General features: G+C 43.8%; 3 protein-coding genes and 1 long non-coding RNA gene across 7 annotated transcripts in view; 2 read left to right on the forward strand and 2 right to left on the reverse strand.

Annotated features, from left to right (window-relative positions):
• The first annotated feature begins 291 nt into the window (after positions 1–291).
• Positions 292–3192, forward strand: LOC139768796 (uronyl 2-sulfotransferase). Its single transcript, XM_071699355.1, has 6 exons — positions 292–1090; positions 1677–1877; positions 2018–2178; positions 2508–2582; positions 2779–2939; positions 3044–3192. Exons 1-6 carry the CDS (start codon positions 911–913, stop codon positions 3190–3192), a joined length of 927 nt encoding a protein of 308 aa, XP_071555456.1. The 5' UTR covers positions 292–910.
• LOC139768794 (obg-like ATPase 1) lies at positions 2635–18024 on the reverse strand. 4 transcript variants are annotated; one of them, XM_071699351.1, is made up of 11 exons: positions 17879–18024; positions 15209–15390; positions 10636–10696; positions 9282–9409; positions 7716–7891; positions 6499–6576; positions 6313–6410; positions 6087–6227; positions 4667–4763; positions 4263–4385; positions 2635–4184 (listed from the first exon to the last, which is right to left on the reverse strand). In XM_071699351.1, the coding sequence occupies exons 2-11, from the start codon at positions 15387–15389 to the stop codon at positions 4074–4076; spliced, it is 1194 nt and encodes a 397-aa protein (XP_071555452.1). In that variant the 5' UTR covers position 15390; positions 17879–18024; the 3' UTR covers positions 2635–4073. The 4 variants fall into 4 exon arrangements, with proteins under 4 accessions (XP_071555452.1, XP_071555453.1, XP_071555451.1 ...); XM_071699352.1 differs by lacking the exon at positions 17879–18024 and adding an exon at positions 17641–17763; XM_071699350.1 differs by lacking the exon at positions 17879–18024 and having other exon boundaries at positions 15209–15398.
• LOC139768784 (adenylate kinase 9-like) lies at positions 10706–15210 on the reverse strand. Its single transcript, XM_071699321.1, has one exon. It carries the CDS (start codon positions 14860–14862, stop codon positions 10834–10836), a length of 4029 nt encoding a protein of 1342 aa, XP_071555422.1. The 5' UTR covers positions 14863–15210; the 3' UTR covers positions 10706–10833.
• Positions 18025–18167: 143 nt separating the features above from the next.
• The window catches only part of LOC139768798 (uncharacterized), a 170818-nt gene continuing 169892 nt past the window's right edge, over positions 18168–19093 (forward strand). The window contains exons 1-2 of the long non-coding RNA XR_011717432.1: positions 18168–18864; positions 18967–19029. This is a non-coding gene — a long non-coding RNA (uncharacterized lncRNA). The remainder of the gene's footprint in view (positions 18865–18966; positions 19030–19093) is intronic.

The raw sequence follows: 19093 nt of genomic DNA on the forward strand, positions 1-19093 counted from the left end.
TCCACCGAGGAAATATTCATAGGGACATGGATATATAGTACAATGTACACGTCTTAAGCCTTGAATACAATACAAAGGAACAGGGAATAAGACAAGCAACAGAAATATCAATTCTTCCAATAAATGGTAAAATATTAAAATAGTCTTGCACTACTGCGAAATATATCGTTTGATAAAAATATAATAAAAAAAAAGGAGTCGACCAGTTTCAAGAAGCGTCTCTTTCTATATTATGCAATAAAGAAAACAAGTTTCTCTCTCTCTCTGACTGGCTCTTAAGAAAATTTTACATACTTTATTTGTATATTCATATTTTTAATAAAGTTACATTATATTTCATTATAGCAAACCATATACTGTACGTTTAATACAAATACAACTCTATGCAAAACACATTTTGCTGCTCCATTTTTGTATGTCACATATTTTCGCGTAGCAAAATAGTTATTTACGATGCAGCGCCTCCTCGTCCGTGTAAATCAATCGATTCGATTCATTTCTTACCGTTTAACATGAAGGAAAGAAAGATTAGATTAGAGACAAGGAATGATATAGCTCGAAATTTTGCAATTCTGCCGATTGAATTAGTCACCGGTTAAGTTAATCCGGGTTCAATTGAAGTCGCCCTTAAAGGATTAGTCATAGTAAAGACAGAGCCGCGAACGCGAACGTGTTCGCCCGTTGCAATATGCATATTGGAAAGTGAAATGTTGCGTTTCACCCAATCAACCGATCGGTGGGGGTCGTAGGCTGCGGCGAAGATGTAGGGATCACGCAGTTTACGGTGTCTGACCCACTAACATTCTCCTCAGTTACTCGGCGCGGCGGCCCCGATAATCCGCGTGTGTGCTGAGTATCTGTGAAATTACTCTGTCGGAGACATTCGACAATAAAAAATAAAAATAAAATAATGCGTCGACATCACGGTCTCCTGTTATCACTCTCGACGTGCCTGGCGATGGTTCTCATCGTTCTGAACACGCGGTCGTTCACGGAATTACTCGGGTCCGCGATCATCGCCGAGAAACGTAGCGCGTTGAAGGAGCAAGAGGTATCGCGTGCCGATGATCGATGGACCACCCGCAGCCAGGTGAAAACTGTACCTAAATATATGTCTGTAATAAATAAGACTACATAAGACTCAACGTCGATTGTATATTAATGTGGCATGGACTAGAAAAATTTACGAATCCCGTCATTGACGTCATCTCGGAATGCCCCCGCTCGAATCTTATAGTCGTGTACGTTTAATGTACCTATTCTACGAGCTTGTATCAATTTCGAGACACGTGCCGCGGAATATATCTAGATTTAATTATTTAATTAGTGAGCGCGGCGGAGATGCAGCCTCCAAGTAATGCACCGGAGATCACTTGTGCTTGCGCAACAGAGAGTGCATTCTTCGAGCATGAGTATGGGGCGAAAGCGCGTCGTTCGTGTTTCGTGCTATTACAGAATTATAATCACGCCGGTCGCCGAACGTGATCGGCAATTTATGTACAATTAATTCCGCGCGATTAAATTATAATTGGCCAAAACTAATGGTCGAAACGTCATGACGATTATAATTGATAGCCAGTTAGGTCGAATAAAAAAAAAATTACTGTTAATTCTGCGTAATTGAATTCCGTCTTCGGCTTTTCGCGATTGTTTACGATTGTTTAACTGTCAAACAGGCGCGCCGGTACGTCACACCGTCCCTCGCTGAATTGGGCGACTTGCCGTACAAGCACAAGCACGTTATCATGCTGACACGCATACCTGGTGCGGGCGCCGAGCTGATGGTCCTGATCCTGCAGCGGTTGCAAGGGTACAACGCTTTCAAGCACATACGTCTACCACCAGGCGATCATGGACTCTTGTCAACTTCGCAGCAGGTAAAAAAGAATTTTTCCTGACTTCTATCCGAGACTCGAAGTTGACTGATCTTACGAATAATTTAAATAAATATTTTTTTATTTACGATATTTCACGAAAATTTTTCGTCGCAAACTATAAGATATTTTTAATTCGACAGGAGTTGCTGGTGGAAGAAATTACAGGTATCATCAGACAAGAAGCTATTCCCTTAACTTTCGATGGGGACGTAAGATTCCTGAATTTTTCGGAATTTGGACGGCAAGGGCCTACCTTTATATCTTTAGTAAGAGATCCTTTGGACCCACGAATCTGGCAAAGGTATATGCACATATATTCAATTTTCCCCCGCTATTCGAAAGTAGAGAGTTCCTACGTAAGGCGAAATGGCGTAAAAAACGAAGAAGCAATTACCATTAATTTATATGGAAAAATTTTTTTTCGTAAAAGCGAAAATCTCTTTGGATTTTTTTCGGCTAACATATATTAATGTAGGTACTAATGTACCTTTCCAAAAGCGGGGGTATCTATATATATCTTTTTTATATTTATAAAAATTATTATATATTTATAAAAATCGAGGGAAGGGAGAGAATGAAAGGTAACAAAGTTTTACAATGAAGTAACAGTATTGTTTTGACATGATTTAGGAATAAAGAAGGAGAGGAAGAGATGCTTTATCATGGGTTTATACCTTATTTTTGTGGGCAGGATCCACGTTGTACGTAAGTATTAACATCTTTGTCAGTTCAAATAAATCTGATAATCTTATAAGCGTATAATCTCACGTAACATTTTATTGAGTAGCGAGGCATCTCTGTTAATTTGTCTGAACGCGCTGAGCGAGGATAAACATTTTTGCGAAAAAGAAGTAGTAAAGTGGCTGCTATTGATTTTTACTGTACATGTGTTTTCCTCTAGGGAACAAAATAATACGTGGGCGACGGAACGAGCTAAAGCAAATGTTATTCGATGGTATCCTGTTGTTGGCATATTGGATTACATGGAGGAATCGCTAAACGCGCTTGCAGCCGAATTTCCCTATTTTTTTAAGGGCGCTATACGTGTCTATGATCATTTTCGTAAGTACTCGTATAAATATTTGCCGTCCACATATCTGTGTAATGTAATCTTATCGATTGAGCATTCCGTCTGTCATTCTTTCACACCCGTTTTTTATATACAGGACCAAAGGAGAAGCACCCGTCCATCTTTTCGGCAACTTTAAAGCTACGAGATAAAGACGTGGCCTTGAGAAAAGTGCTCGCACAGGAGGTAGAATTTTATCAATGGCTGAAATCCCGACTTCTCGATAAAGATTTCAGCAACGGCTGAAAATACAATCCGATAAAAATGGATAAAATCTTTAATAATAATCGCGACATTTCACGAATCTTCCTAAAAGGACTAAAATAGAAAAATAAATTTTTAAAGTCGTTTCTCTCATAATTTCGTAGTTGTTATACCAAAGAAGCAAATGTGAACTTCTCGTGCCATCTAGAGTTTGATTCTGTAACCATTTACATCATCCTATGTAGAGGATAACTCTTCGTCAACTACTACGGTACGTAAATTGTATGCGATTTTAACGAATTGTAGCGTATCTTGTCGGAATAATCATAATAACTTGATGTGCATGCAGTAGAACGCATTCGCACATTATGAATAATTTAAATGTCAATGTAGTTTAATATTTGTAGAATAAATACAGAAGAGTACAAAGAAATGCTTTACGTACACGTCATCTCCTTTCTTCTCATTCTCCTTTTTTTCCTGTCGGCACATTTTCACAACCAAAGACAAAAAATATAGAATGCAATCTACATAATCAGCTAATTATGTACACAGAAATAAACATGAAAATGCTATCTCCTTTTTTTACGTAGACAACGTTGTTCTTTACAAAAGAAATAATATGTGGACATCGAGTGCGTTGTTCTCTATGCATAATTTTGAGCGAGAATATTGAATTACATCAATAAAACGTCTTGCAAACGTAGCACGATTAATTTTTCTAGATTCTGCAGAATAAAAATATAAAAATAATTACCATTGTCATTATCATTAGCACGTATACATGCCTATCATGAATGAGAGAGTCAAGGAGGATCGGGGAGCGAATTAGATTGATCGACGCGCGGGTGATGCATGCAACAGAACAACAGGATCATGTTGATGTACAGATGGACGAGCAACAACATGAGAAATGCGTGCCATCACTTCTTCTTCGCGTCTTTCAATCCGGCGCCTGCGTTGAACTTGAAGAAAATAATGTCGCCATCCTCAACTACATAATTACGTCCTTGCTGTCTGTACTTTCCGGCGGCCTGGAAACAAAATAAAAGGTAATATAATGAGTAAAAAACGTGGCACGTACTGTCTAATACGGAAATTGTTTCAAGTACCTTTACTCCTGCTTCCGAGCCCTCGTTCTTGAAATCTTCAAATTTCATCACTTCCGCCATAATAAATCCCTTTTCGAAATCCGTGTGTATCTTGCCAGCAGCCTGAGGCGCTTTCATTCCTTTCTGTGTGAACAAATAGAACATATTTTTATATTACAACATTAACGCTCATTAATAAAGTATATTGATAAAAGTAAAATTTATGTTATGCTATAATGAAAAGATAAGGGAGGAGAAGAGATTCATCAAAAATATATAGATAATACATATTTTTCTTATTAATATTAATGTTATTTTAAATATACAATTTTAACTTTTTTCATCAACTATATTGATGTCATTTAATAAATTTTTATTAATAGATTTTTATTTAAATTAAATGCACTATGAATCTCTAAGTCTACCTGAATTGTCCACGCTTTGACTTCATCGTGACCAGACGTGAAGAAATATTGCAGCTGTAGCGCCTTGTATCCTTGTACGATGATTTTGTCAAGTGCACTAAACAGAGGGAAAAAAAGTGAATAAATGCGTTTCTTTACTGAAACCAGGATACGTGTTCTATTTACGGTTGTGTCGAACAACGAGATATATGTTTCTCACTTTCCGCGAATCACGAAAAAATAAGGCGCGTCCGCGGTCAAAGCGGGAAGTGTCCGAGTTGTGGAATAAGATTGTCTCGGGCCAAATATCGTCTAATGACGGGTTAGCGCAAGTGGAGCCGTCCAACGCGCGGTGGGCCCTCGGACGAAAGTCCGGGAGTTCAGAGAATACACATAAAGCCGAACGACTTAATACCGCAATTTTATCATTCCGACTCTGGCCGGGGACCTATTCCCCGGCGCCTCAGTTATCTGCGGTCTCGAAATAAAATCACGGTATCTTCCGTCCCTTCGTTTGGATTCCCCGATCATTAGGCAAACTTTTGGGGGTATCGCGGACTCTTCCTCACTGCCGCGAAAGTCCGGGAAATGTTATATAACGAATATCGCAGAGAGAAAATACCAAACGTGTATTCCTTGCTCGCCTTTATTTTTTTTTCTAAGTATTTCCCAACGTCCGCATCTCTTTCCCGCTTATTAAAGTACTTTCTAGTGTATCGTGTCGGATTTAATTCAACGTTGTTCAATACCCTAATTGAGTCTCGGCTGATAATTGCAACTGTGCCGTACGGTTCGATTAAAATTCACTCCGACAAGTAAAAAAAAAAAAAGAGAGATCGTGATGCAAGTCTGTACGCGTATACCACGTGCAACGCACGCACCGCCCTGGGGTACAAATGACCCGCTAACCAATCGAATTGCCGAACCACCACCGATTACTTCTCGCTCCACCCACCTCCTCGATTATACCAGCGTGCCCGCGAGGGCGGGAGGGGTTTTTATGCAATTTTGCAAGAATTTGAATAGCCGTTCGTAAAAATATAATGCGCCGCGGCCGAGCCGGCCACGGTTTTTATTAGCCGTCCCACGTGGTGAGAGTTGGGACAGGGGTCTAGACGCCGACCGTGCCCACCATTATTATTACCGTTAGAGAATAACTCGGTGCATAGCTAAATGTGGGAACTCCCCAAACTCGGCCGAGGGAGATGCGGGATTTTACGAACGTTCCGACCTTCTTTTCCCTGCAATCTTGCGCGGCGCTTCGTCGTCGGCCGGCAACGAGCGACGCATATATGCGAGAGAGCCACACTACCGAATTTCTCTAAGTTTTAAGGCGGCGGTAAACGACGCGGGACCGTACCCCCTTATTTGCGAGCGCGACACAGCAACATTTAGAGGGTAAAAGTTAATAATCGTTATAACGGACCGAGAAGATACCGACCTGGTGACTTTGTGTTCCTCGAAGTATTTTGCGCGCTCCGCCTCGTCCATATCGAGAATCTTGTTTTCGAAGGCGCCGCTGAAAGGGATTAATATCGCGCCCGGGTCGTTCTTGTCGACCCATTCTTTTATCTTGATTAACCTGTTACAGAGAATCGCGAAAGATATGACAAACTCGTAGAGCAATTACAATAGGTAGGAGGAGTATACTTGTTTAAATCGCGTACCATTTGTTCTTCTTGCGTATGTAATCCTTTTCCGACAGGTTTACCAGATAGATAATCGGTTTTGACGTAAGGAACAGATATTTGTTCAATACTTCGATCTAAAAGTTGAAGCGCAATGCAAAATTTAAATAGAAGACTCTTTTAATAATTCATGATAAAATACAAATGTAAAACGTTTAAACTTACATCATTGGCACTCCAATCGGCAAACCTGATGTGTTTTTTCTCGTCCGTCAGGACGCCCTTTACCTTCAGAAGCGTATCCTACGAAACAGGGATTGAAAATTTCCGTTTAATCTCGAGATTCGTTTCTATTGCGTAACGGCCTTATTTCTCGACAATCAAACGTAACGACTTCGACATTCGTCGATCTCGCCAGACATTCGGATGCACGAACGCGGGCCATCGAGTAGGATAATTTCGCGATCGAATCGTGATTAGAGGATCGTACTGGACTAGTCGGGCGCGCGGTCCCATTAGCTCCGCCGAGGGAGAGAAAGAGAAAGGACGAAAAGGTAGCTTCGAATTCTCGAAAACTTTTGCCAAATTGCAAAGTCGAGAACGAGGGGGAGATCGGTAATTGCCGTGGGTCAATCCGCGGAAGGAAGGTAATCCGACGATCGACTCGTTCCAGGAAGCCTCGTTTCGCCCGCGTTCTCTTAATTTCCTCGGTAATTTCGTAGTTGGCCTGACAAAGGGGGCTGCAACTGTACTCGGTAGACGTTCATGCGCCGCGTATGAACATCAAGCGAGGGGGAAAAAAACGCCAGAAATTCCTCAGAGTCTCGTGACAAAGAGCAACTCGGTGAGAAATCGATTCGGCATAATAATCCGAATGATAGTCTTTTAAAGAAATTTTATGTATTAAAAATATAAAATACGCGCCTGCAACACATCGCAGACGATCTCGTGACTTCGTGTACAAATAAATTTCAATATGTAGCCAATGGAGCCGAAGGAAGGGTGAACGGTCGAGCGCATGAAACGCGAATCGCGTGATTTACGTTCTATATGCGATATCGCGTTTGCAGGAAGTAACAATACGTAGGCACTTGTTGTAATCGATGGAATTAGGTCGTTTGGGCGTTATCACTCATTGGGAATAGCAATTTTCTTCGTTTTCCTGTGAAATTATCACGATAGTTCAGAATAATGCGTATCACTGTGTACATAGGAAAAGTCAGTAGTTACGTTGCGCCGGTTATAGCATACGGAGCAAACGATAAGCTTCCTAAATGGCATGCCGATAAAACTCGATAATGGCAAATAAAAACATTCTTAGCCGAGTAGAATTTTTGCAGAACTGGTCGCTCTTTCAATTACCGAAAATATATTTTCACGTGGACAATGCGTTTCCCCATTGAAAGACCTATTCTACTGAAATGTAATAACCAGGCACTCACATATTCAGGTTTTAGCTTCTTGTCATTACCACGTATCACGAGCTTCTCGAGCTTCTCGAGGTGTACGTTCAAAAATTCCACATCCTTCAGTCGTAACTCCTCGCTGATGATATCGAGGTCCCTTACGGGGTTGACATCACCCTCCACGTGGGTGACATCGTCGTCCTCGAAGGCACCTAATAAAGCACAAGTAAACAGATTACGCGCGCCGAGCGAGGAAGCGTAATCTCGAAACTGGGGCTGTGCGATGCTCGTAAGTAACGCTCGCCTCAATGCGAGGCTCGCATGTCGACTGTTTAAGCGAGCCGCCGCCACCGCCACGCGAAGATTGCCGGGTTGGTTTAATTGAAAAAATTACCACCTGTCAGCCTGCCAGGGCGTATTAACCGGCAGAACTACCTCGAAATGTTATTTTCAGTGCGAATATAATATATACCTAACGATCGTTCTCTCAGACAAATCAGCAGCCGTTTAGCGAATTACTGCGTGTTACATTATCGCGATGTAAAATACATGGATTTACGCGCTTGTGGCCCTTGCCCTGGATATGAAAAAACACCGCGTGCCGCTGATTTTATTGACAATTATACGTGTTTCTGCGCGAACGCTGCAAGACAAATTCACTTTTTCGCTTGGCAACGTTCGCGCTCTACATGAAGAAAATATTGTAAGATTACAATAAAAATTTTTCTCATGTACTAGAACGTACCTTCATTATAACGGAAATTACAGATATTTTTATTCAAGGATATACCTATTTGTTTTATATTTTACAAAAGGATTATTGTGATTATTCAAATATCGTAATGTACAATTTAAATTATAATTTATAATTTATATTACAATATTTTCTTCGTGTACTTTGATCGTGATAACATTAATAATTAAGTATGTGTTACTCACACAAATGTTTGCTAATCAATTAAATTTCTCAGTTTAAAATTGAGTTTCTCAAGAAACAAGAAATGTTAGAATAGTTGATCAAAGCTTGCATTAAACATGCGCTAGCAATTAAGCACGCTTTCCAAAAAAATTAAGATCCTTTAAATTTATGTACTAAATATATTGAATTTATATTTTATCACGTCATGATGTTTTTTGCTTTTATTTTTCATTTCACACGTGTGAGGTACACGCGAATATACCTATTTGTAATAAGATAGACGCAGGTCGATCGATCTGGATTATCGCGAGGGACAATAATGTAATGCGTTTCCAGGAAGATAGTTAGCGACAGCTATAAACACGTAACGCCAGCGAGGTACACGTGTCGTAAAAATAAGTTCGCATCCGCGATTACACGTTCATCGAGCGTAGAGTAGGTAAATATCGCTCGAGACCAATCTCTCGATCTCATCGACAAAGATTTCCCTCTTTTGCCGTAATCATTCTTGTCGCGATTCCGTGAAAATACGGCTTTCCCTGCGATTTATTTATTTACGCGAGGACACGCCGCGCACGTCAGCGCGGAACATTACGACGATATTAATAACGGAAACGAATCGAGTATAAATATTGAACGAGGATAGTGACGAACGGCGACGTGGCAAGTGGTAGCGTACTTACGACAAAGATGAAATATGCCGTCGCATGCTCCGACGTGCGAGAGAAAATTGTTTCCTAAGCCTTGTCCCTCGGAGGCGCCTTTCACCAGTCCAGCGATGTCCATTACGTGCAGGAAGGCAGGAACTTTACTGGAAATCCGAATTTCTAATTATAATTATCAGATAAGAATAAATGTCGGACAACATATGTATAGTTTTAGCCATAGTCTAAACTTGTCAAAGTCTAAACCGAGACATGTGTAATTTGTTATTACACGGGATAGTATTTCGAGGACGGCGAACCGCGCTTTTCGCTCGCTGATTTCATCGCAACGGAGGTCACTGATGATCGCGAATTAAAGGTCGAAGGCATGTGCCGCGTGATGCACGCGCGCAGAATGGAAACCGGGGGGAGACGACAGTGACAACGAGGTGTATTTAAATGCTAATGCCAACGGGCTCATTAAACAATTAGCCTTTGAAGGGAGGCGTCGGTGAAAGTGGACGAACTGACGATTGGAGTGACGGAGGGAGGGATGGTGTATTAGCCGGCTTTCATCACGGATCGTCGAATCATCCGACACGTGCCGGTAGTCGGGGAGGGGGGGGGGTGGAGGGGGTCCGTTGGTCCGACACATAGACGACGAGAGAATGCAAACGATAATAGGGCGGGCGAGAGGGCACCGATGAATCGGCCGCTCTTTGATCCGACGCTGTTTCGCATTTTCAATGCTTCGATTCCCGTCGAATCTGGCGCAAGACAAGCGCAATTTACATTCAGGCATCCGCGTATGAAGTCGACCGAGGAGAGAGCGGAGTTTTATTAACTGTCCGACTCTCTCGCCGAGTAAGTAGTAACGAGAATCGCGCTCCCTTGCGCAATGGCAACGTCGAGCACGCTCACGATAATCGAAAATAACTGGCTTTGCCGGTATTTCCCCGATCGATACTATATTATTTTCAAGATGCCGTCATCTGCCCCGCGTCGCCGTGTTATTTGCCGATTGTTTTATTCGAAAATCTACCGCCCGGTCGCTGCTCGCATTAAGAATGCTGCATCACGTGCCGAGGCGAATAAAGAAACGTGTAGCGCCGACGAACGGGGACTTTGCGTTTCGTAGACGAATTTAGACCAATCTGAATTGCAGATCGCTCCTCGCTCCCTTCCCTCCCCTCCCCCTCCCCCCGCCCGCCCCCGCTCGTCTTGCTGCGAGAATAAAAGCGAAGAAGTATGGAAATGTCCCCGGTTATTCCGACTCGTTTCCCTTCACGAGGGTGCATCTTTACGCCGCGTACTATATGCTTCCATTCTGTTATACACATTTACCCTACGCTACGTTCAATGTACTTTGGGAACATTCGTCGCTGTTTCTTACCTAGCTGGTTTAAAGTATTCGCAGAGGTAGTCGTATCTCGTGTCGGGCACCGGAACGCGACGTGCTGGAAAAGAAAATGGGAATAGCTTGAATTCTCGACAACGTAAAAGCGATTAATAATGTTTCACAGAACGCACAGATATTTATGACTTAGATAAACATGTCCACGCGATGACGTACATACGTACAACATGATATTTAATCGGAATATTTTGGCACGGATACATAGGGATTAAACTTCTTCTTCATAGTGTCAGTAACGATCTCTATAATTCTGTTTCGTCCCGCGATTCGTTTGCCCGCAGCCTCGTATATGTCCGTCTCGATCAAGTTTTCGGTCACGTTGCGCGTCTTCAAGTGAACGCCGATGCAAATCGCCGCGCTGACGGCCGCCGACAGGCCGAATATCTTCGGACGACGAGCGGCGATTAGATTCACAGCTTCGACCAGCGTTTTCGCTACCGTTTGCTCCAGAAAACCCAGGTCCGGCAGACGTCGCACTTCGATCGACGGGAGCTCGCGAGGAAACGCGATATCCGTATCGGAGTATTTATCGTGCTGCGCGAGAAACTTGTCGCGACATTCCTCGCTGCAAAAGAGATATACCTTATCCTTGAGGATAACACCCAGATCGACTCTGCCCGGCGTCAGCCTGCGATCCGGCAGGCCGTCGACGTAAGTTACTAGACACAACCCGCCGACCTGGAGACGTCGCGCCCAACAAGCGTGCTCCGGGTCAACTATCTCCCGCAAAATCCGAGGTAGCTCGTCGAGAAGAGACGCGGTAACGGGTGAACGGTAACGCAGCGGATCCTTAACGAAGGCGTTCATGTGTCGCGGACAGATCCAATAAAAATAATCCCTGAACTGGACCATTCCCTGACTGGTCACCGACTGGCCGGAAGTCTTCAAGATGTTTTCGTGGGACAAACAAACCGGACAGTACGACTTAAATCGATTCTGTCGTGATCGAAACTCGTAGGGTGATACGCACATGTGCTTTAAACTGTGAACCTTGTCCGAGGTCGCCTCGTGAAAATAAAGCACGATGTCGGCAAATCGCGAGCGTACCGCGTGATCTGCGCGAGTCCACACGTGCCACTTACTTTTCGTTGCCTCTAATTCAACCACGTTCTGCGAGAATCCTTTTAGCCAGTCCCGAAAACTCGCCTGGCTCGTTTGCCAGTCCTCGTAACGTCGCGACAGAAAATCGGCGGATAAATTCAATGGACTTCTCGTGTCGTCATTATCCCAGGAGAGGCATTCGAGACAGAACTCCAAATCCGCCTTGAGATCAAGCACGATCATCGGCTGTATTCCTAAGACAGCTAGCTGCTCGGCTTCCTTACGATTCGCAGGACAATCGTCCAGAATGTAACCCTGAGTCGCCGCGCGTGGTCCTATGCAGAACATTTCGATGGCACGCGTTACAGATTCGATCGAAGCAGCCTGACCGGCTCGAAGCTGATCTTCGATTATTCGCGCCGACTCGGTCCAAGGATAGTACCTCAATACGTGGCGCAACGCCTTGCCGCGAGTAATTACCTTCATGCCATACGTTTTCGCGAAACGATTTGCTAACGTTGTTTTTCCGCATTTCGGCGGCCCGATGATAGAGATTCGAAGCGGAATAAGTGGTGGACGGAGGTCCCGCGCGAGATACTTCGAGGGGTCATTCAGAAACGCGGAGAGCGCTTCTTCGCCCGCAAGGAAATAAATATGCGGACGGCGTATGACTGGAAAAATCTGACCGCGCGCTTTCATCGGTAGAAACATTGAAATTGGTATCGCATTGGTGTACATTTGCACGGGACACCATCGACCGAAGGAACTGAAAAAATAGTAGCCGCAGTCGAGAAGCCGTTCGGCTGTGGCGAGATCGACGATGAGATTATCTTCTTTCTTCTCTTCAACATCTTTATCAGCCAAATTTGCTTCGTTTTCCATGGCTGCTGTTTCTTCCAGTATTTTATCCTCTTTATTTTTTTCTTCGACGTTCGCGGCGGTATTGACGACATCGAAACGATGTCTAATATAATTTATTACATATTCCATTACATTTTCGATATTCGCGAGATTGCACTTTATCACATTTCCTTTAAATTCGGGAATTTGTCCCGCGAATCTTGCCCACTCCGATTCGAATTGCGTTAAATGCTCAAGATATTCCCATTCCGCTTCCTCATTCAATATTCTACGTTCTTCACGATCCGCCTCCGTATCGTCTATAGAATCGTCAAGATAAGAGAAAGTGCGAAACTTATTCAGCAGGTAGGCGTACGGCTCTTCTTCGAATAAAACGACAACTTCTTCGAAAACGACATTAGCCTCAACAATTTTTCGCCAGACTTCGACGTCCACGCACATTCCGTCGACAATGTATCCACCATCTCTTCGAAGCTCATCTTCTAACTTCTCGTCAGGTATTCGCTTGATGTTCCGTATAATAATATCAGCTTTTTCATCAACCGATATGTCGATAGGCTTCAGCGTAACTCGTGCATTCGAATCGTTCTCGAACTCTTGAAACGGATATTTTTCACGTTGTTTAACTAATTCTTTTATAATTTTATCAACATTTAGCACCGTTCCGCCGAGAATCTCCGCCAACCTCGTGCTAAGTTCAGATTTACCAGCGTATTTTGGCCCGAACACCGCTACCTTGCAGGCCGGTCGCGGATTCGGCGGCAATAAAAATGTTCTCGGATTTTCGATGAACAAGTTTTTGGCTTCTCGAGAAGAAAGAAAAAAGATCTTATCCAGAAATCGCACCGCGTGCTTCGGGAGTCCCTTAACGGTTCGTCCTTGAGCGAGCTCGACAGGACAGTAAAAGTTCCACGCGGAAAGTCTCCAGGGAAATTTGATAGACACAACTTCTCTCCGTCTCAGCATCTCGAAAGTCTCTTCAGCAGATTTCTCCGCGAACTCATCGCTCAACGTCATCTCTGAAGACATTTCTGGAAAACGTGCGTCATTCTGCTCGATCATCTCTTTCGGAAGGATCGACGGTAGTAATGACAAAGTACGCAAACGCGTTTCGAGGATTTGAAGTATTCGTCGCACGGAACTGCGGCCGTCCACGCGGACTACATGCTGAGGATTATGTGCGAGGATCCATTTATCGATTACTGGCAACGCCAATCGTTCGTAAAGGTCACATTTCGCCACGATATCGTTCGTCACGTCGGATATTAATCTCACCAATCTTCGATCATCATCCGCGATCAGTTCTTCGTTTGCAGCTTGGGAGAAGTCGAACGAAGTGTCCGATTCGTCGCGTTCAGATTCGGATAGCACCGTGAATTCGTTTTCATAAAAAATATCGCCTGTCGAATAATTTACGCGCCGGCGCGCACACCTGCTCGCTACGTCTCGCTTCGAACACACGAGATAAATAATTATTAGAGGTTTTCTCGGCCATACGGTAAATACTTCGTCAATCTGTCGAGCGATTTCTCGCTCGTAATCAAATTGCATTTTACAACCTGAATTATCGAACGTAATCGAATCTTCGTGCGCTTCGTGGGATTCAATCGTCGCGTTTTCGCAAAATTCTGGACAAGTACCATTTGCATCCGAAACGGGACTACAATATGAATAATCGAAGCTTACATTGTTTGGAATAAACGGTAAACATCCAATGACGTAGCCTCTGTGTTTGACATCCCTCATCCTGACTCTGCTCCGTATCAAATTCGCAAGGATCTCCGGTCCTACAGATCTACCGAGCCGCAAGATTTTTTCCATGTAACGGCCCTTGTCAGTGCCAGCATCGATCTCTTGCCTAATGAGCGACGTGGGTGAAATTAAAACGCAGTTCCAAGCGTCGGCTACCGCTGACGCTACATTGGCATAATCTAATCCAGGTTTTCCAAAAATAACGAAACTCGTTGGATCGGTTCTAAGATAACGATTTACAGCCTCGTCTTTCGAATAAGGATCTTGATTCGTAAAGAGTTTCTCGCGAGACACAGCTTGCAGCGAAAGCTTTTCTTTTTCAAAAAACTTGGAAGCGGTGACGATTCTTTCCATCGGATGTATATCTTCGGCGAAAGCGTAATATAAATTAGCCTTTGGATATACGATTGAGGAGGGTGCAACAATTTTTTGCACACAACGAGAATCTCCGATTAATTCTAGAAAGCTTCTTTTCGTGATAAACGATTCGTCGACGAAAACATTCTCGGCATGACTCTGCTCCCGTTTTTCCAAGAGTTTGTCGCACATTATCGGTTCGTAATTCTCAATGATTTATATCGATGACTTTAATTTCAGTTCAATATTTTGTCACGTGGCTGTATATTCGAGCGAGGTTAAACAAGCGAAGTCGAAATTGTTTGTTCATACATGCGCCGTTTAAATTACTATTTCAGGTAAATAAGATAGTGCAATTTAAAATGGAGTTCGGTTGATTATTATTAAGACAAAAAAACAGCTATCTCAACGGATAACTTAATTATATTTTAATAATATAAATAATAACGTAGAAATAGGAAAGAGGGATTGAGGATATTCGAGACTTAAATTCTATTAATATCGTTCAAGATTCACACGAGTATATCGAGATACTTATTTTCATTAGGATCGATGGTGCAGAAGGGGAAATTCTCGGCCGCTGCTTGGCTCTTGGTGAGAACGTTGAAGAAGGTCGACTTCCCCACATTCGGTATTCCGACTATGCCCATCTTTAAATTAGTACCAACGCGACCGATAAGCGGCTTCCGCTCGGGTTCCTCGGGCTTCTTCGGAGCCATGCTAGACATACAAGAGACGTCGCATTAATACGCAGCCGAATTACCCGAATTTTATCGCCGGTGTCCTCCGCAGAACGATGTGGAACGAGTGCCGCGCGTGAGGCGTGGTATACGGAGCATAATCGGCTAACGGCCGACGACGAGACCAGCGAATTCGTCTGTCGCGTCGTGGACGCGGGACGCACGGTGCCCCGAGGGTGCGCGCGTCGTCGATACTCGCATCCCCCGAAATACTTAAGCGCGGCTGCGATATTTTCGTGCATGCGTGCGTGCGTCGCCCGGGGGCGCAAGCGAGAGAATACGGAATCCGCTCCCCGGCATCGCTCTCTCGGAACGCTCGCGGTGACTAATTATATTAATGCGGACGGCACATCGCGAGCGATTGCTGTATTTACCGCGAGATTGAGCTCCCCGTCCCGCCGGCATACGGCCGAGCCGAGCCGAGCCGAGCCGCGCCGCGCCGCGCCGCGCCGCGCTGTATCAAAAGACCGAGGGAGGGCTGCGCGGGAGGAGGAATACGAGGCCCGGGCGAGGGGGGAACCCGGGATTACTGGGCACCAGAGCCGCGAATCACCGGCATCACGCCGAGAATCCGCAACCGCGCCCGAGGCCGCCAATCCGCCACCGTCTTCGCGGTTCCTGTTCCTCCTCTCTCTCCCCACGCTTCGCCATCTTCCTCTCTTTCCACCCCTTAGCGGTCGGCCGCCCCTTTCTCCGCGCGTCGCACTCGCGCGTTTCAACGCGAAACCACGGGCGCCTCTCGTCGTTTTTCATCGCGGTCCCGGGGAAATTTGCAAATTACGATAATGGAGGAGCATCTCTCGAAGAAGCGTTCCGCCCGCGATGCTACTCGGGCGTCTCGAGACTCTCGAGAGCCGAGAGAGAGAGAGAGCCCCCAGAGCTGCCTTGGCGCCGCGGCGTGACCGTCCCTCCCCTTTTACGACGTCGTCTCGCTTTTGCGGATCGCTAGACGCACGGTTAATGGGCGATCCCGGACTCCGGAGACGCGCCGCGCCGTGCCGCGCCGCCTCTGATCGAGATTGAACCCTCGTGGCCTCGAGGCTGCTGTTAATCGCGAAAAATCCGCAAAACGCTTCACCGAGGAAAGACTCCTCGACGAGTTCGCATTGATAACGTTATGCGAAAAGTCATTATCGAGTATTTTAAAGCAGCTAGCTACTGATTGCGCTGACTTCGAGAATTGATATACACTATAAAAAATAAACGTTTGTCGTTTTTAAATGACTCCTGCGAAATTCCATCCGCTAAATCATCCTGCTAATATTTTTGCGTAAAAGACTAAACATATGGCAAAACATGACCAAAATTATTAAAATTGTACTTTCATATATCTATTATTCTATTACATATAACAAGATTGCTTTCTATGTACTCTGTAGAAATAAATAAATACAATTTATAATATTTATATAATTAAAAATACTTAGGAATAAAAAAGAAAACTTGATTAAACATTTTTTAAATTTTGATGAAAGAAACCCAAACGATTTATATGTTTAGAAAAATTATATGTTTAGCTTCTTTCGACCGTAATGAAATTTTCTGTTTTAAAAGAGATAGGAAAATAAATTCTAGCAAACTTAACAATTAATTTTCAATTATATTTCTCGTAGTTGAACAGCTCCAATTTGAATTAACAAACTCAGATTTTAAAAAATGTGATTGCTCGTAAGGATTAAGATTCAAAGAAAACTTAAGCGATTTATATGTTTAGATAGACAGCTTCTTTCATCTGTGATAAAATCTTCTGTTTCAGAAGAAATAATAAAATAAATTCTAGCAAACTTAATTGATTAATTAACGATATTTCTCGTAGTTAGACAGTTCAAATTAGAATTAACAAACTCACAGATTCGAATAAATATGATTCCTCGTCAGAATCGCTGTTAAGATTTGAATAATTCGCATAGTTGTAATATCCAAGCTCGGGTAATCGAACAATCTGATAAACTAATCATCCAAATATTAAAATCTTAATTAATCCATATATTTACGACCTTTGAAACTTCCAAACGCGTTTTAACTCCGACTGCTCCGATTCGAGTTGAAAGTTGAAACGCGCGCGCCTCGCAGCTGCGGAGCGGCGATCTCGTTGAACGGTGCTGCCGCGTGACGGCCGGCAGTCGAAGCTTCTGTACCGCACAGCAAAACTTAACCTTACCTCGCCACCGGAACGATCGCACGTCGACGGGACCGTCACGTTTCCGCGAACGAATCTCTACGGACTTACGAGCGCTACGTCCATATCCATCGCGGCGGAGTATCAAGGGGTACCATACTGCGACGAGCTCGACGCATGTGGCTCGTTGCATCAGCGACTTTCGCGATCTCTCTCTCTCTCTCTCTCATCCATGCGTATGCATTCCCATGCTTCGAATCCGGAGGCCCCGCGAAATCAAAAAACAGCGCGCTCCGCACTCGTTCCACAGGCCAGCGCGCACCGCGTAAAGATCCTTTCGAAAGAATACCTCGACACGTCTGCGTTTTATCCGCGGTACGATTATCTCACAACGTTCGTCGAATACACGAGACGAGCGGCACGTAGACGACGACGTCACGGATTCGACCGGCGACCCGCGGGTTGCAGGGTTTCCACTTATCCGCTGGAATCCGTGCAGAATATACCATGCCTGCCGCGCGGTCGCTCCGTCGATGATGCAGTTTCAGTTGGAGGGGCAGGAGGGGCGGAGAAGGAAGATCCCAATATTCTCCCCGTGATTCTCTCCGTCCGCGCGCACATATCCCGCCGAGACTATTTTTCTCCATGGTAATTGCGAACGTCTTTATTAAGCGTAAGAAACGATATTCAATATAACTAATTATATCGTATTAATAAACTACAGTTAATCTGCAGAATATCGCGCCAATCGCGAGACGTACTTTGCGATTAGAAAATATCAGAGAAAAATCGATAACGATCGAACGAGTTTGAAAGAAGTATGTAATGAAGTTTGCCGGTTAAGTTATTCAACTGCGAATTGCAGCTTGCAAGTGGAGTCGGTTTATCGCGTCGCTCCTCGCGTCGTCCGCGTCGATCGTGTTTCTTTCCCTTTTCTGAGTTTCCCTGTGCTGAGTTATACGTCGATTGGTAGATTAATAATCATATGATATAGAAGTTCGTGTGACGCTGGCGCAAATACGTTATGAGATGTACGCGATAGATATATCCGCGATACGTGATCGAGTCGTAGCAATTTCCGTGTGCGTAGCGCAAGGTTACCCGCGTCGCCATTTTCTCAAATTATTTCGTGTCTTTCGGAGGTGTCTTCTCTCCTGACGTAAAATCGCCATATTGATGAATTATATTGGTGAGCGAATTTTCATATCGATTCATCATATTTACCCTGTACGTTTAATTAATGTTATATTAGCAATTTGGAGGCATTAATTGAGAAAATGTAGTTTCGGCGGGATCAATATTAAAAGAAATCGATGATGCTCCATATATGCAAATGTACGCACAAGAGAAATATGCGATGAAACTTAATTGCTAAATTATTTCTACTATTTATAGTTTCAATCGATTGACTTACCGCATCGTATTTTTTTGTTCCAGGAGAATGTGAGTTACGTTTGGCAGTATAAGAGCTTGTGTAACCAATGCAAATATATGTGAAATGTAAGTACACGATAGTAGATATTCATCATGCTAACAATATTATAAGTGATCGAATTTATCTGTG

The sequence above is a fragment of the Temnothorax nylanderi genome, unplaced genomic scaffold (genome assembly GCF_030848795.1).
Source record: "Temnothorax nylanderi isolate EJ_2023f unplaced genomic scaffold, tnyl_v1.0 TNYL_tig0018_pilon, whole genome shotgun sequence".
In the NCBI taxonomy this organism is placed as follows: Eukaryota; Metazoa; Arthropoda; class Insecta; order Hymenoptera; family Formicidae; genus Temnothorax; species Temnothorax nylanderi.

What these genes read in the sequence shown, in the direction of transcription:
- LOC139768784 (XM_071699321.1), bottom strand. Translation starts at nt 14,862, where the DNA reads ATGTGCGACAAACTCTTGGAAAAACGGGAGCAGAGTCATGCCGAGAAT.
- LOC139768796 (XM_071699355.1), top strand. Translation starts at nt 911, where the DNA reads ATGCGTCGACATCACGGTCTCCTGTTATCACTCTCGACGTGCCTGGCG. An exon ending in GATGGACCACCCGCAGCCAG is followed by an intron (nt 1,091 to 1,676) that starts GTGAAAACTGTA and finishes ACTGTCAAACAG; the next exon opens with GCGCGCCGGTACGTCACACC. An exon ending in TCTTGTCAACTTCGCAGCAG is followed by an intron (nt 1,878 to 2,017) that starts GTAAAAAAGAAT and finishes TTAATTCGACAG; the next exon opens with GAGTTGCTGGTGGAAGAAAT.
- LOC139768794 (XM_071699350.1), bottom strand. Translation starts at nt 15,398, where the DNA reads ATGTCTAGCATGGCTCCGAAGAAGCCCGAGGAACCCGAGCGGAAGCCG. An exon ending in CACCATCGATCCTAATGAAA is followed by an intron (nt 10,697 to 15,208) that starts ATAAGTATCTCG and finishes CTTTTCCAGCAC; the next exon opens with GTCGCGTTCCGGTGCCCGAC. An exon ending in ATACGCAAGAAGAACAAATG is followed by an intron (nt 6,228 to 6,312) that starts GTACGCGATTTA and finishes TCTCTGTAACAG; the next exon opens with GTTAATCAAGATAAAAGAAT.